At 38.7% G+C, this 17,428-nt stretch overlaps 1 protein-coding gene across 12 annotated transcripts in view; it reads left to right on the top strand.

The window, feature by feature from the left end:
- The first annotated feature begins 517 nt into the window (after window positions 1-517).
- Window positions 518-17,428, top strand: part of DMXL1 (Dmx like 1) — a 79,392-nt gene continuing 62,481 nt past the window's right edge. For 8 of the 12 annotated variants that reach the window (XM_072922558.1, XM_030258661.4, XM_030258658.4 and 5 more), the window contains exons 1-5: window positions 520-960; window positions 10,253-10,378; window positions 13,871-13,948; window positions 16,014-16,092; window positions 16,443-16,575. In XM_072922558.1, coding sequence (XP_072778659.1) covers window positions 874-960; window positions 10,253-10,378; window positions 13,871-13,948; window positions 16,014-16,092; window positions 16,443-16,575 — 503 coding nt within the window. In that variant the 5' untranslated portion in view covers window positions 520-873. Of the gene's footprint in view, window positions 961-10,252; window positions 10,379-13,870; window positions 13,949-16,013; window positions 16,093-16,442; window positions 16,576-17,428 lie in introns of all 12 variants that reach the window. The other 4 variants (XM_030258664.4, XM_072922561.1, XM_072922560.1 and 1 more) reach the window with 2 other exon arrangements.

Genomic DNA, 17,428 nt, shown 5'->3' with positions numbered 1-17,428 from the left:
ATGCCCAAGAGTATATGAGATTGACCTTGCTTATGCAAAGACCGTGTAGGCATTGCTATCTACAGATACACACCTTATAAGTATCCTGGGATGTGGTACTCAAAGTTATACCTAACACTGTCAAATAATTTTAATTTTGCATTTTTTTTTGAAAGAGCTAGTGGTCAGATATACGCTCTAATATTTGATACATGGATAATGTAAGAATGAAAATTGATGTGGTACCTGTAATTTACAGGAGAAAACACTTGTAATGCTGGCGAGGCGCCGTGGTCGGACAGTCAGCCTGCTGAGCTCGGGCCTGCCTGGACCTCGCCTGCTCTCGTCGGGCCAGACGGGCCCGCACGCCCCGCTCAGGGCGAGCTGCAGGGCCCATCCCAGGCGACTCCCATTTCCCCGTATTTCATCCGGACGGTGAAAAGCCCCGCTGCCTACTGCCAATCTGAGGTCCAAGCAAAAACGTTTTGTTTCCCTAACCTCGGGACCCAATACTCCGGCTACCACGTGTTTCCTCTTGTCACTGCCCGGTGGGAGGGCTGCGGCTGAGCCCCTGCGCTTGTGAAAGGGGCTGGGAGGGGATGCACTTGGGCAGGCGGGAGGCGCAGCGGCTCGGCAGGTTTCGGGTCCGCTCCGTCACCACCGCCTGGCTCCGGCGCGGCGGCAGCATTTTCTAGCGCTCTTTTGACAGGAAAGTCAGGGTATTTTAACAGGAAAGTCGAGCTCCTCAAGGGGCGGACGGAACCCTCGGCCCGCCCCAGGGACGGCGGCAGGGCCGGGCATGCGCGGCGCCCGCTCCGCTCCCGGGAAGCGCCGCCTCCGCCGCCGCCGGGCGCGGGGGGACAGCGGCGGTGCCGAGTGGCCGCGCCCTCCGCCATGAACTTGCACCAGGTGCTGACGGGCGCCGTGAACCCCGGGGACAGCTGCTTCTCCGTCGGCAACCTGTACGACCAGCCCTTCACGGTGAGCGTCCCCCGCCGCGGTCGCGGCGCCTCCGCAGGGCCTGGAGCCGAAAGCGGCTGCGTCAGACGCGGCGGCCGCGAGCGGCCCCGGTCGCGGGGCTTGCCCCGGTAGCGCCGTCCGGCGGCGCCGCCCGAGGGGCTCGCGGGTACCCGGCCCGGCGGGGGCGGGGGCGGGGCCGCGCAAAACTTGTCCGGAGCGGCGGCCCCGATGCCGGCGGCGGCCCCGATGCCGGCGGGGCGGCGGGCACATGCCGGCAGCGGCGGTCCGGGGCCGCGGAGGTGAGGTGGCGGTGATAAAAGATTACATAAACGGCAGCCGGGACGTGCAGCTCGCTCTGGAAGGGAGTTTCAGCACTGCCTTGCGGTCAGGAAGGTGTCTGAAATCCTCTCCTGCACATAGCTGAGAAAGACCTTGGAATACCCAGCCGTGGTGTTGTTGAGGTTTTCAAAACCTGCTTGTTCTTACAGTGGAGAGAAAACACTTGAGTGCGTTGCGTTGTAAAGGCCAAAGTCTTCATTAGCGTGCGTTTTCCTTCCTTTTGCCTTTGTTTTGTAAACAGACTTCTGTTATGTTTTTTTTCCCACCCTCCCTCCGCGTGTGGCTGAAGAGAAATGAAATCAGATGCAGCAAAGTTTTTCGAGGCACCACGGTGGGGTATTTTTAACCTTACCTTTTATGGTTGCCCCCAGCTTCAGCCTGGCGTGCTCTCCAGTTTGATAAGGGAATGATAGACGGAAATGCAGGAATGAAGACTTGTAGTTTGCTGTCCCGTCTGGTGTACGCAGTTAAGTTCGTCTGGCTTCTTGCAGTTTCGCCTGGGCCAGTGAAGCAGAGGTGCTTCCCCGGAGTTAGGCTGGCTCTGCAGAGTCTGTCTGCAGCGTTGTGTGGCCATATCCTTCGTTCCTATAAGTAACTTCATGTTGTAAGATATCTTAAACTATAGCGATTGAGACTGCGGATACCAAATTGTGCCAAACCCTTTAATTTTACATATCCAGAAATGCAAAAGACCTACCTGTGATGGGAAGCCATTTAGTGAGAGACAAGGAGGTCTGCTTTACAGAGAAATGCGAGTAAGATTTCAAAATATGTTTTCCTAAGTTTGCCATCTTAATGTCTTTTTTTTTTTTTTTTTGAGGGAAACAATTTGAGTCATTCATGTCACTAGAATCACTTTCTACTTGTTGCAGCCAAACTTCCATAAAGTTTTAGAGGTCCCCAGTGGATAAGAAGAGTAGGAATCTCTCCTTGAGGAGAATGGAATGATTGGGAAGTGTCATTTTTTATATTCATTACTGTGGTCTCTCTTTTGGAGGAGCTGTTTTCATATAAGTATATTGTAACAATGTTTCCTGGACATAAGTGTAATCACAATATTTCTTATAGCTGCATTCATCTTTCTTTCATTATCCCTTTCCCTGAAAGGTTATTAATGGATTTCTTTTCCTCATATTTAAAATGACTAACAGAAATATCCTTGGTAGCTTCAGGACAGTTTTTGTTGTTGTTACTGATTCTGTAATGCTGTGTTAACGAGCTTGCTCTGAAGGATTAAGAAGTGAAAGGTGCAGAAGCTAATATCTGCTTTTTTTAGAAAAAGATGATGGACTCAAGTTTTAGAAAATCCAGTGAAAAAAATTGACCATTGTTTTTTCCTGTCTGAAATTATGATGTAAGCATTAATTAGTATAAATACTATTTAATTGTATTTTAGAAATGGGAAAAAAACCCAAACATGGCAAACTTTAACGCTTCCAGTTATTGTGATTGAGAACATAGGAGTTGATATTTCAAGGTTATGTACTATACAGGAGGGACAATTTGTCCTTGTCCAACAGTAGGAACTTGGTCTGTAATTATTTTTTTTTTTAAGATACAGTATGCTACAGATATTTTCTCATAGACAGCACTGAATATACAAAGTGAAGTACTTTAAAATATTACAGTTCTAAGCTAAAAATACCAAATTTTATCTCTTAAAATCTGAAAATTTGGAAGCAAAATTAGTATGAAACGGATGTGAATTATAAAGTGGAGCATGAGCTTCCTTAGAGAGAACACTGATTAAGTTTTTAGCCTAATTTACATGTTGGAAAAGGCTCATAAGCATCAAGATAACATAAGAAGCATGCCTATTGTTTCTCTGCTGAGGGCAGGTGATAGTAACGTATGGCACACTAAATCAATGAGAACCTGGCCCTCAGCTGTTTATTCTTTATGTCCTTCTCTTGGTACTGAATTAATTTATTTTCCATGTACTTATCCACAGCAGAAGATATCCTTTGCTTTCTTTTGTTCATGAAATATTTGAGTAAAAGTTTAAAAATCTCCTGGAGTTTATCACATAGGATTCTTCTGAACTAGTTATTACTGAAGTTGTATTTAAGTTATTAAGTTAAGTGGGTAACCAGCACTGATACAGTGTTTTTGCTTATTCAGTTCTGATTCTGTAGGTTTTTTTTAGTCATTATTATTTCCTTCCACCAAAGTATCAGAAGATTTTGGAGGGGGGAAGTCTCTGTGAGCAATGGCAACTTTACAAGTGCAAGTCCCAAGACTGATAATGAAAGTCACAAAAGAGCAATTGTTTGTAGGTGTAAAAGTATGTGAAAGATTAATTACATAGATTATTTCAATGGAACCAAAATATTTCCTTGACAGATTTCATCTGTGTGTGTTATTAAGTTAATTCTGGACTTGAGACTTTTGATGGAGCTGGGAACTAAATATCTGAAGTTGAAAGGCACTTGGAAAATTGGAATATGAGTGGGGTTCCATAGCTGGGTCAAGACCATACTGAGTTTCCTAAAGATACTGGGTTGCAATAGAAAAAGGCTTCCCATTCTGCAAAGTTTTTTGATAAATAAAAGTAATTTATATGACTCAATGATATTGTTACTTACCTGTCTAGAAAATACTTAATATTTGCGCTTAGAACTCTCTGGATATCTGTAGTGCAGAAAATTGAGATATCATAAGAGTCAGTAAAGAAATTACACTGTTTACACCTCACCTACTTCTTGGTTGGTATTTAGTAAAGGGAAGGGATTTAGTAGGGAACCTTTTTAAGAGTTCCTTTTTTTTCTTTTTTTTTTTTTTTTTTAATAATACTTGAGTAAAACTACTCTGGACTTAAGAAATTAATTGTGTCTTAACTGAATTAATTTAAAAAAAGATAAAATGTCTTTACACATCAGTGAAAAGTGCAGTTTCATGACTTGAAGTGCAGTGAAACATGAGTCAAAGGGCATGGCAAATAAATTGGATACTTACATACTATAATACAGTTGTAGTATAATAGTTCAAGTAATAAATAAATAAAAATAAGTTGAATCTGTTTTTCTGAAACATAATGGAATATAATTGTTTAAAATTTAATTTAGCATCCTAATAAAAGATTTTAATTATTTTAAAGAAATGTTTAAGTGGAATAGTTAGACCTGTATAAGTTCTGATGCAAAAGTGGGGATAGAGAGAGACCATACTAAAATAGAATAAAATAATTCAGCAAGATACCATGTGGCTCATGGTGACTGCTTTGGTTTTGACCATTCTATGAACAGGACAGAAAAATATAGAAATTATTGCAGTATCATCTGCTTCAAAGATTTGTATTTAATTTTTATCTTGACTTTTAGTGAGTTTTGCATTGTCTTTCTAGTGTATGTTCATCCCATATATGCTTTAATATGTTTATATATATATGTATTTTTATAAATATGCATGTGTGCACACATGGCCTGCTTCATTTAGCCATGGATAATAGCTGCCCTTCATGTAAGAGAGGTAGTTTAAATAAAGTTTGTACAAGTTGTCCAAGATAGTGTGTCAGCCCTTACGTAGCTGTAGCAGAAACTATAGTAAAGACTTTGTATGTCAGTACATAGAATAAATATGTCAAGAAGGTTGATTGTAAGGGAAATAGAAGTGTTGAAGGTGCTACACTATGCAAGACGTTGAGGCCAGCAACTGTTTGCTCTCCTTCTGTTGAGAGTAATTTCCCAATAGCAGTCTCAGATTGTGAGTTGTGTATATCAGACTTTCACTTTAGAAAGAAATCAGAAAAGTTTGTATAATTGTCTATACTATTTTGTGTGCTTTTAAAGTGCTGCTCTAGTGAAAATTTCTGTTACTCTTCTTCAAAGAAATATTAATTTAGAACTAAGAGTCAACATTGGGTTAAAAACATGAGCAGAATTTTTGTGAAAACTCACTTCTGCAATACAAAATCACATTTCTTTTCACAGGTCTGGAACATCGTTCACTTCCTAATTTCAGGCTTGTTTGCTATGTCAGCAGCGAGATCCATGGTCCTGCAGCTTGAGCTAGTTCTAGCTTGTTTATTTCTGTAACAGAGAACAAAGCATTGTTTAATAAACATTCCAAGTACGTGATAATATCACATCGTCTGCTTGTCTTATTGTGCAAAGACAGCTTTCTTGTAAATGTTCTAGGGCATTCTTAAGGTGAAAGGCTTTTATGGCCTGCCAACATCAGACGTAGAGGCTCTGCTTGCTTCAAAGCTTGTCTTAGGGTTCTAATATTATTTTTTAAAATCAACATATATTTAAGAATTCTTTCTCCATTCAACTGTATGACATGCCCTTCCCCTCTCCTTCCCACAAAGGCCAAGTAATATAGGTAAGCTAATATATATATATGTACGTGAAAATATGTACGTGTATATATATACATACAGTGAATTCTTATACTGGAATCACTTGCACTTTGCTTAAGAGAAGACTTGAATCACCTTTCTTCTTGGTTACCATTTCTTACAAAGATGCACTCTTATTAATTCCTGTTAAAATGAGGATGAGTGGCATGTGAACTATCATGGACAAATCTCACAATAAAAGTTAGATAAAGTGACTGGTAGGCATAATTCATTCTTGTTGTATCTGAGACCCTCTTATGGTATGGAAGATACTTCTTATTCCCGAGTACAGTCTTTTATTATACTACACTAAAATACCTCTGCAGTGAATAAAAAAAATTGTAAAATTAGTCCAGCAGTTTATTTTATGCAGTTTAATTTTATGCATTTATTTAGAGACACATTTGGGTACGATACTGCTGCCTAGGAGCCTAATTTTCAGCTGAAGTCTGGGTTCCTGTGAGTGTGTAAGAGGATCTGACATCTCTGCACAATATCAGTGTAATGGATGAGTTGCCGGGGGGACAACAAAGAACCAAAGGAAGGACCCCTTAGGAGGGGTGTACACAAGCTTCCCTCCTAAGGTGTCTGGTCAGTGTGAGGAATACTGAGAACAGTAGAAAAGTGAGCCAGTTGCCAGAAAATTTAGTCACTTTCTTCAGACACTTTTTCCATTCCAATATGAAACTTCCCTACCCTCTGCATCCCCTGCCTTTTGTCTTTGAAACTGTGGTTCTCCTGCAGGTGAACATTAACTTAATATCAAAAATAACCTCCAAGTCATCATCCTTCTGCTTGGCTGTAGTTATATTTGGAAGCTCTTTGAAAAGGCCTTTTTTTTTGCCTTTCTATCTCTTTGGGAGCGGATCAGTTCTACAGACTTAGGAGCAAGTCAGTGGTTCTGCAGCTTATTGAGCATTGGGAAGCCAGTGTAACCAAGTATAATCTAATCTGTCTGAACAGTCTGATGTCTAAAATGATTCCTTTTTCCCCCCAACAAAGTGTCAGTCTTTTTAAGTAATGTGGAGAAATACCAGAACATATGGTGTTTTCCTTCAGGAAACAGCAAGTCTAGGATGCTTTAATATATCTTTAAGCTACTTTTGTCCATCATAGCCTGGGTTCTGACTTTTGTGCAGCACAATATCAGAAGGATATAAACCTGTGAGAGAGCATCCAAAGGGGACAGTGAAGGGTGTGGAAGGAGAGCCATATCAGCAGTGACAGCTGGGCTAAGAAGAGTCTGAGGGGAGACCTCATGACAACATCTTCCTCATGGGAGAAAGTGTACAGGCACAACTGATAACTTCTCTCTGGTGACAAGTGACAGGACTCTAGGGAATGGCCTGAAGTTGTGTCAGGTCAAGGTATAGGCTGGGTATTAGAAAAAGATTGCTCTCTCAGAGGATGGTTGGGCAGCGGTCACAGCACCAGCCTGAGAGATTTAAGAAGTGTTTTGATACTGCGCTTGGGCATGTGCAGTAGGGCCAGGAGTTGGGTGGTGATGATCTTTGTGGGACCCTTCCAGCTCAGGATATCCTATAATAGCTGTTTTAAATCTTATTTCCTGATGCAGTGATGAATATGTGATACCTCAAGTCTCCAATGTATAATGTTTATAGTTACTAACAGAGTTCTTTCAGTCCAAAATGCCAGCTGTACTGAGGTCTTAAAACTGATGGAGTTATGATCGCATGAAAATAGTTATTTTATGGGTTGCATGGTTTCTAGTAATGGTATGTGTTACTATGATGGAAGTATGGAGTTTTATATGAGGTTTAACAAGGCCAAGGGCAAGGTGCTGCACCTGGGTTGGGACAACCTCTATTTTCAATCCAGGCTGGGGGAAGAAGGGATCGAGAGCAGCCCTGTGAGCAGGACTTGGGGGTGCTGGTGGGTGAGATGCTGAACATGACCCAGCCACGGGCACTGACAGCCCAGAAAGCCACACGTGTCCTGGGCTGCAACCAAAGCAGCGTGGCCAGCAGGGCAAAGGACAAGATTCTGTCCCTCTGTTCTGGTGAGACCCCACCTGGAACCTGCATCCAGCTCTGGGGTCCCCAGCAGAGGAAAGGCATGGAGCAAGTCTGGTGTAGGGCCATAAATATAATTAGAAGAATGGAGAACCTCTCCATGAGGAAGAGCTGAGAGAAATTCAGTCCGGGAAAGAGAAGTAAGGATTATCGTATTGTGGTCTTGTTCCTTGTTCCTCTTGTTCCTGAAGGGAGCCTACACGAAAGATTGAGAGAGACTGTTTACAAGAACATGCAGTGCCAGGACAAGGGGGAAGGGATTCAGACTGAGTAGGTTTGGGTTAGGTGTTGGAAAGAAATTCTTTACTGTGACGTTAATGAGGTACTAGAATAGTTGTTCAGAGAAGCTGTGGGTGCCCCATCCCTGGAAGTGTTCAGGCTGGGTTGGATGGGGTTCTGAGCAACCTGGTTTAGTGAAAGATGTTCCTGCCCATTGCAATGGAGCTGGAACCAGATAGTCCTTAAGGTCCCTTCCAGTCCAAGCCATTCTTTGTGTTCTATCCTGTTGTGGTGGTGGTACAAGGTGGTTTCAGGTTTGTCTGTGAAGCTAGAAATGGAGAGAGCCAGATGGGAGAAGTATAGTAAGTCTTTGAAATGCTGATGAGGCCTAGGGAGGGCATACACGTGTAGCAGGTGGGCTTCATACAGCCTTTGACACTTCAATCATAAATACATTTTTAATAAAGCTGTGTCTAGGTTTCTATGTTATGTCTCTATATGGAAACACTTCTTTTAGTTTGTTTTTGTTTTCCTTAAAACTGCCTCTATACAGAACTCTCAATTCTGAGAAATGGCTTTAGGAAAAATTGTATATATGGGATTTCTGAACAAGATTTTCTGGTGAACTGTGGACATAATGAGTGAGTCACCAGGTGAGATTGGTTTTTTCTTCAGTTAAAAATATTCTGTGATGAGTAGGTCTGAAGTTCATGCCATCACAATACCAAAATAATTACTGTTACATTTGAACAAAAATTACTACTCAGTCTCCTCTTTTGAATGAGCTTTCGCTCAGATTGCTTTGGAACCTGTAGTAGTAATAAAGGCAGCTCTTTTGACAAGAGGCATTATACTGCTTGAATGTCTTGAAGGGGGAACTGGACAGGAAGGGGCTCAAAAACCTACCAGTAATAAGTGATCATAAATAAATACATGGTTATATTTAGTCTGCAGAATTAAAGACAGCATTTTCAATTATAAGGTGGTGTCTGGTGTTCTGCTGGTTGCAGTGTGATAACTGAATATTGGCTGGGAGTGATGGGCACAGTCTTCTGGCTAAGACTCTTCCTTGAAGCATCACTTAATGATTTGTGGGGAAAAATGTCTTCGGACTGAAATCTCAATATTTTTCATTTTATTTATTTATTTTAAGGCGTGTAATGGTATGATAGTCTAGGCCAGTCTTGGTAAAAGTACTCTTTCATGTAAAACATTTGAAAACATGATAATCAGATTTCAAATTTATATATCTAGCTTTCAGTTATTCTGCTTTTGTTTTCATGTCCATAGTTTTTATTTAATATATTAGCAATTATTAGAGGAGTTGGTTGTAAGGCATGGTCATTTCTGTCAGTGCACGGAAATCTTCCATCTTCAGTTTCTGTGATGCTATTCTGCTCTTGAAACTTTTAGTCAATTAAAATGGTATATTTTTTATCCTTTTATCAGTCTCTTGCTAACAGAATACTTGTTTGTGCTCTTAATTTTGTTGCTATCTTCCTGATTAACTTTTTAATGAGTGTACATTCCTTTTTCTAAGAATTTAATCCTTGAATGCTGCTTTCTTATGCTAATTGGATGATTCTCCTCCCTTGTTCTTCTCACTTGTTTTCACAGGTTTCTCCAGTATTTAATCTTTTGCTCTATTTTTATCTGTACTCAGTATCTAATAAAACTTCCAAGAAGATGGGAAGAAATTTTGACTCAAGCAAGACTTAGTGAACTGGATCTGTGAATGTATTAAGATATATCAACATACTCAGTGACAATATAAACTTTAGAGAATAGAATTCATGCAAATAACAGGAGATTCAACAAATCTGAGAGGACAGTTTTGCTTCTGTATAACTAAGCTTCATGTTGTTAATCTTTTGATTTTTGCCTCTACAAAGTGCTTGCTAGATGTTTTAGTAAAATTTTAGCTCCTCAATTCTATTCCCCCTTTTCAGAAATTTCAAAAATTAGAAGAAAAACTTCTAAAGTCTCTTTCTCCACTCTAAAAAATACATTACTTTTTTCTATTTTGTAACAACTTTGTTTTTTATGCTTTTACAATTCTTTTAGATGCCTTTGTATCTCCACTTTTTTTGGTTTTTCTATGACGAACCACTCTTTTCTTGTTATGCAAGTCTTATGATGCACTTGTAAGCATGGAAAAAGAGCAATTTGCCGCTTCTATTGCTCGGTTTTAAATTGCAGACATCTGTATTTTCTCTGCAAAGACCTCTTCTGACTATCTAGTGTTTACATGGATAGAATACATGGATTATACTGTTTCATACTTCACTGCTTTGTTGTAAGTAGATGAAGCTTTGCATTATTTTGAAGTGGTTTTTTGTTTTCTTTGGGTGTTTTTAATTTTTTTTTTTTATATATACTGTAGGCATACGCATCAGGATGTGATATTGTGATACTGGGGACTGACTTTGAAAGATTACAGATAATCCCTGGAGCTAAACATGGAAACATACAAGTGGGATGTGTGGACTGTTCAATGCAACTGGGCAAGGTATGTAGAGCAGTGTTTCTAATAATGTTCCAGCAATGTCATGTTAAGCACCTTTTTAGGAATATGTATACTTGCAAGTTAGGGCATATATACTACAATGAATAGTAAAATGACTGATTGCTTTCTATCTTTAATTGTAAGCAGCACAGTAAATGTGAAATAGTAATCATAGATATGATAGATGGTTGTAGAAGATAGGACTGCGCAGGACACTGTGGATTCTGTGTCAGTTCAGGACAAGAAATTGACTAAGAGATTACTAAGTTGGAAGCAAAAGTAATTTATTCACTATGGCTTTGCACCACTGGACATGTCATTGACATGCTTTGACATGTTAGTGGCTGGCAGGAGATGAGCTTCCACAAAAACCACTTTCAGATCATCCAGAAAAATTACATCTGTTTCAAGCAATTCATAAAGCCTCTCTTGGATGGGGTTTGCTTTCTTGAATTCTTAGCTTTTGCTTTTTTGTTAGTAGGTCTGCATCAGAATGTTGCATTTTAGACAACGTTGGGTTTTAATTCCTTTTAAGAGAGCTTTCTTTTTTTAATTTTCCTGTCAGAGTGAAAAAGAAATAACCAGGTGACTGTTCAGTGGGATGTCACAGTTCCATAATACCCCATTGAAATGTCACAGGGATTAAACTGTTGTCCAGTTGAGTGGGAGCTCTGGATAACTATTTGTTCATGTAAGAGGGGTTTTCTACCTCTGTTGTTTCTTTAGGCTTGTTCTTGTGAGTAGATAATGTCAGCTTTCTGCTCATTACTAGAAGCCTTATGAGCTGAGGAGAGCTTTGGTTATATCCTGGTGTCCATCTTGAGACAAGACCTCTCATGGAAACCAGTTTGTGTCTGTATGAACACTGTGCTGATGAAGCCCTAGCCACACCCTGTTCTGCTTTTTAGCGTTTGAGTGATAAACTCTGGCAGTTCTAGTGAAGGAACACAAACGAAAATGAGGTAATGTTCTTCTCTGTGTATCTGGCACCTCATAGCCATAGTTTGCCTGGGTTTCTCCAATATCTGCTGTTAACTAGAAGGTTTTTGGGGTTTTTTTTGAGTTCACTAAGCATTATTTCTCTCAATTTGCAAGGTCATCTGGAGTGCATGATACCAATTTTGTATGCATTTAAAGGAAAAATTGTCCTTGGATTGTAAATTAAGGCACTTGAATATATCACACTGTAAGGCTTACTAAGCTTCAGAGTTTTCTCATTTCTTAAGTAGACCTGTGAGGTCATTTAGAGTCTGCCAGTTGGTATTGTTTGCTCTAAGGAAATTGGATGTGTTTCTTAAACACTGAAGTACTTACTAAACGGTGGATGGCTAGGAATTTGCTTATTGACTAGACTGATCAGTGCATTTTCAGGCCATTCTTAGAAGGCTGGAATTTTTTCTTCGACATTCTTGATCACTACTGACACACAAATTCCACTTTGTTTTGTCAAAATGTACAGTTCCAATGCTCTCAGTGTGTCTTCATAGGAGAAGTACTCCAGCTCTCTGACCATTTTTGTGTCCTTTCTTTGGACGCAGCATGTCCATATCCGCCTGGTGCTGAGGATACTGGATGTGGTACTCCAGCTGATGTCTCACTAGGGTAGGGAAATCATCTCCTTCACCCGACTGGCCACCCTTTTTTTTGGAGCAGTTCAGGACATGGTTGGCTTCCTGGGCTGCAGACGCATGCTGCCAACTCGCGTACAGTTTTTTTTATCCTTAATATCCCCAAATCCATGTCCACAGGGTTGCTCTCAGTCTGTTAATTTCCCTAGTCTGTGCAAATGGTATGGATTCTGACTGACCCAGGTGCAGGACCTTGCCCTTGGAGACTTGTTGAAGTAGATGATGTTTACATAGCAGCACCTCTCTAGCCTGACAAGTTCCCTCTGGCTGGTGTCCCTTCCCTCCAGCCCGTCACCTGCCCCATACAGCCAGGTGTTGTCAGGGAACTTGCTGAAGGTGCTCTTGATCCCCCTATTATTTTTGGCAGAGTGCAGCTGAGTGAAGACGTGAGCTGAGTTACTGTGAAAACTAGTGGAAAGTTTTGGGAGCAGCAGTTGCTCTGGACACTACAAGTTGAGCATTTTTGAATGCTAATCTTAGTTTATCTTTTAAACCCACTGAACAATAAAATAGGGGGAAAATGTCCACATTTGAAGGAAAGGAAAAGAGAAAAAAATCTAATCTATATGAGTTTATATAAAGTTTTGCTGTTGGGTATAGAATGGAATTATTAGAGAATACAACAGTAAGTGAGGTAGTTAAAGAGGGTTAGAGAGGGCAGATATTAGTCTGCAAAATGCCTGAAGAAACCTTTTCATTGCAAATGTGACAAAATTATTCTTGGCATTTTTGGGTCAGGCTGATTTTAGTAGGATGGAAATTTATTTAACTATCTGTTCTTCTAATATAGAGGGTTTCTCTTAAAGCTATGGATCTGTGGATTTTAAGATATATATATATGAATCTCTATGTTTGTATAGATCTTAGGCATGACAGTTTAGTCTATTCAAACTTTAGTGGTTGATATCAAAATATATTTTATAAAGCGAATCTTACTTTTTATTATTGTTAAAGGAAGACTGAATTCTTTTAAGTCAGAATTTTACAGAAATAGAAGATTGATTATTACAGTGTATTATATCTGTAGATGTTCTCCTTTTAACTATTATCACTTCAGAATGCAGAATGTCTATTGTTAATGACCTATGCAGACTCATTAATTTTTGTAAATCTGTAATTCAGAATAGTTTTTGGCAACATTGTCGTATGACAGTTCTCTCACGCTCTCTGCCTGAGATCTTTAACATACATTTGGCTTGTTTTGGCTCTTCTTAGCAAGTCTTCTAGGCTTGCTTTTATATAGATACCTTGAGACCAGATATTATTAATTTTGTCTTAATACAAGTTTGAGGTGGGTGATATTCTGTGATGAAATAAGACTTTCAAAACTGACCATATTGCAACTTTTTTTGGACTGTTTCATGTTAGCCTTTATTTACAAGCCTTTGCTTGTTTTATTTGCAGTTTTCTGCATTGGGTGTTTTCTTTGCATAGTTTAAGTCTTTTGAAAGAACTTTTAAAAAGGCAGCCTGTTTGAACACTAGGGAAGTAAACAAAAGTACTCTCATTGTATACTGGTTTCTTGTCTGAGAATGTGAACTCTGCAGACTGTTTTGAGTGTTTATGTAGTTTAATATGGGAAGAATATTGCTAATAATCTAATTTTTAAAAATTGTCCAGCTATAGTATCAGTAGTTTACCATGATTAATGAGTAAATGGAAGATTGTATTTTTATTATTGGCAACACCAGCTTAGTGGTTTTGAGTAAATGTAATTTTCTGTTTTCAAAAGGAAATACAGATTTGAGCTTCAAATTTATCTACAAGCGGGGTTAAAAGTAAAATCAATCATTTGCATCTTAGTTTTGTTTGTTCAGCTTGTTTCTTTTATGTGTGTTCATATACATATAAATGTATATTACTTTAGATTGCAGCTTCTTATGGAAAGGTGATTTGTATCTTTGAGCCAGTTAGTGTCTTGAAGCAGAACAGCAGTCTTCATAATGTAAGTATTTCATCAGTCTTTAATTTATTTGAGCAGTTAAGCCTGACAAATTTTATTTTAAAGTAAAGTTTGTTTTAAAGCTAGAGTTCTCTCGATGTCTTCTTTTAATGCTAGAATAAAGCTGAGACTTAAAGGTGGTCCTTGGGAAGTGAACAGGGTGGGATAAGGACAGATGCCTGTAATTTAAAATAGTTTTAAGGAAGATAGACTTTACTGTAATGCTTCATATTACTTGCTTATGCAGGTAATAACCAAATAACCCTGCAGTTCATAACTAAAATATACCAGAACCCAAAAAGATGTACACAGCCCCATTCTGCCATGAGTGTAGCCATTAAAATAGGAATTCCTTTTTGAACCATCCTGTGTAGCCTTTATGTTTTTTCAGGTGTTTTACAGTTCTAACATTAACTTTTGCTTATGAAATTACATGCCCCTTCCCAAATTGTAATGGTTTCAAAAATCTGTGGCTTTTTTAGACTATCTGACTGAATTATTGTACTTCAGTGTTATAATGGTGAAAAGAAAAATACTTATTCTTTTGGGACTTACTTTTGGTGACAGTGGTTTAGCGATTAATATCCAGAATCTTAATTTCTGAATAATAATATGATTTAGGGCAAGTTATTTAATCATGCTTCTTAGATGAGGAGGCATATGGCTATAATTAGAAGCATTAGGTTCTAATTGCAGTCAGTTTGTTGATATAAGAACTTTGACAGCAATTGCACTAGGAGCTTCTGTCTCCCTCTTCAGGGGTTTGGTCACCATTTGCATTAACAAATTGTTTATATGACCATCTAGTGGATTCTCATCTTTTTACTAACCGACTCAGTCATAAGATTCTGGATGTACGTGTAAACTTGTGGTATATTATGTATTAGTTGAATAGCTGGAAATGAACACCTACATAATAACTTACATCACCGGAAAGCAGTGGAATAAAATTACAGTAATATGTGAGTTCTCATGCTTCTATGAACACTTTGGATATATTGCTCTTGTTTATGGTCTATCCATCCTGAATGTTTTTCTATACTGGTAAAGAGTACACTTAGTTTGAAATTTCAGGGTTGGAGTAGTAACTGTAAGCAGTAGAGGAAGCACTCAACCACCCACAATTTGCTTTCAGATGTTTTTAGTTGAAGAAATATTCTGTTACTTCATTCTTTCAGTTGACTTTTATGCAATGGTTTCTAGCATATTGTTCAAAGTTACTGTAAGATTGTCTCTGTCTTCCATTTACTGGAATGTTCAGTGTCTAAAAAAACCCAAAACAAAAAAAGCTTTGCAAATACTCTGTGTAAATCCTTATCTGCAGCTGCTTCTTACTGTCTTTTGCCAAACTTCTGAAAGACTTAGTTGTCATATTTTAACTTCACTTCTATTCTGTCTGGTATTTTTGGGGTGGCGGATGACTACTTTTAAGAAAGTCTGTGAATTAAGAAAGAAACCTGTTGGGTCCTAATATTATTTCCAGAAATGTTTTCAGTTTCTTCTATAAATCAAAATACCAAACTTTTTTGGCCTATTACAGAAACAGACAAGATAAATATTTTATAAACTTAATTGTGGACTTGCTCTAGAGAGTGAAGTAGTGATGCAAAAGTGAAAAATACTTGACTGTCCTGTTGTATATTTAAAAACAAAGAGTGGAGGGAAGGTATCATGTGTTGTCTTGACTTTTCTGAACCACTAATTCAGCAATAGTACAGATATCAAACACCAGGTGCCTTTAACTTGTGTCAGTGTAGATATCTTTTCTTTGTTTCAAAAATAAAATCTTATGTCCTCATAAAAATATTTTCAGATTCCAGTAGTGATTTTTTTCAAGCTAAACTTTTAAAATAAGAAGTTAAAGACCTCATAAATATGGCCATATTAGTGAAAAGCTATTTTGTTTTAAAGTCAGAATGAATCAGTTTTTATTAGATAAGCATAACATGTTAAACATCTTCATAAAATCTGGAGAATGCAGTGAAGATGTACTATTTATATTATAAAAAGAGGATGGAGGAGGATGAAGAGTTTTCATGCTAATGTTTGTAAATACTTAAAATTTCAGGTGTTACATTACCAGTGGCAGAAGAATGCTCAAATCTCACTGGAAGCCGTAGTGCATAATCTGACATGGGATCCCACAGGTACGAACGGGTTAAAAGAAACACTTTTCTATTTGATACTGCACCTAGTTTTTTAAATTTTAATTCTGTCATTCCTTGTGGACAAGGAAAAGGTTTTTGTTCTGTCCTAGCTTGATAGAGAATACTGAAGTGGAGGCAATGTACCTTTTGTCGCTTATTATAGGAGAACTAACATACTAAGGGCATCTGTATGGTCTGGCTTGAATACCCAAAAAAACTCTAGAAAAGGTGTATCTACCAGATTATCTTCTGCAGTTTCAGCTTTGCAGAACTTTTTTTCTTTCTGTCTCTGAAAAAGTCTATTGTTTGCTACTTGCTTGTTGTTAGATTTCCATAAATATTTTTTCCAGGTACTCGCCTTCTGACTGGTTCCAATTGTCTTCAGCTTTGGTCCAATATTCAGTTGGAAAACACTGATGACAATGACAATACTGAAAGAGCAGGTGTTGGACTTGGAGAGTGGAGATGTATCTGGCAATGCAAGTAAGGACCATTTAAGGACAAGTAATTCCCTTTTCTTTGCTGATTCATACCTTTGAGATTAAATACTTAGTATAGTTACATGAAATGCTATTGCATACTGTTACTTGATAAATATTATTGATGTGAGATAAACTGTAATCATATTGTATGTGACATTCTTTCCTCTTATAAGATCAGTTGCAAATGGTTTTGGAGCAGTTCTTCAGTTACAGAGAACACTAGAAAAATACTGAGGGAAGGCTAATACTGAAGCTCTCCAATAGGCACTCTTCCTTGTAGAAGAAATAAGGTGAAAGCTGTGTGATTGCTGGCAGGACTGATTGAAATATGCTTCCTTCTATGTTCAGTGTACTCCATTGTTATTTTCTTCTCACACATCCCCCCCTGCTTTTACTCCTATTTTTTCTAGGTTTATTCTGCATATTTGTAACAATCAAGGTTTATACATTATCTTTTCTATGTCTCTGAATTCTCTTCTTGTATTCATGTTGATTTTGATATTTGCATTTGTATACTGTACATTCAGAAGAATTTAGTTTAGTACTTAAGTTTATAAGACAATTTAAAGCATTCTGCCATAGATTGACTTTTCTAGTACAGTGGGGTGGGTACATTGTTCATGTGGGAGCTGTGTACCATATGTCCATCTCCTAAAGAAGTTTCTTGAAGTGGCTGACTGGGCAGACCCACTCTCAGAGTGTCGGGATGACCCCAGGATTGTAAAAATCCTTGTTTCCCAGCACGTGCAGCCAAAGAACGAGTCTGAAATGCGTAAGATCAGCTTCTCAGGGTTGTTTATTCTTCTTTATCACTAACAATCTTTCTCTGATGGGCTGAGGTCTAGCAAGTTGGT

The sequence above is a fragment of the Taeniopygia guttata genome, chromosome Z (genome assembly GCF_048771995.1).
Source record: "Taeniopygia guttata chromosome Z, bTaeGut7.mat, whole genome shotgun sequence".
In the NCBI taxonomy this organism is placed as follows: Eukaryota; Metazoa; Chordata; class Aves; order Passeriformes; family Estrildidae; genus Taeniopygia; species Taeniopygia guttata.
This window is presented reverse-complemented; position numbering and strand designations above follow the sequence as displayed.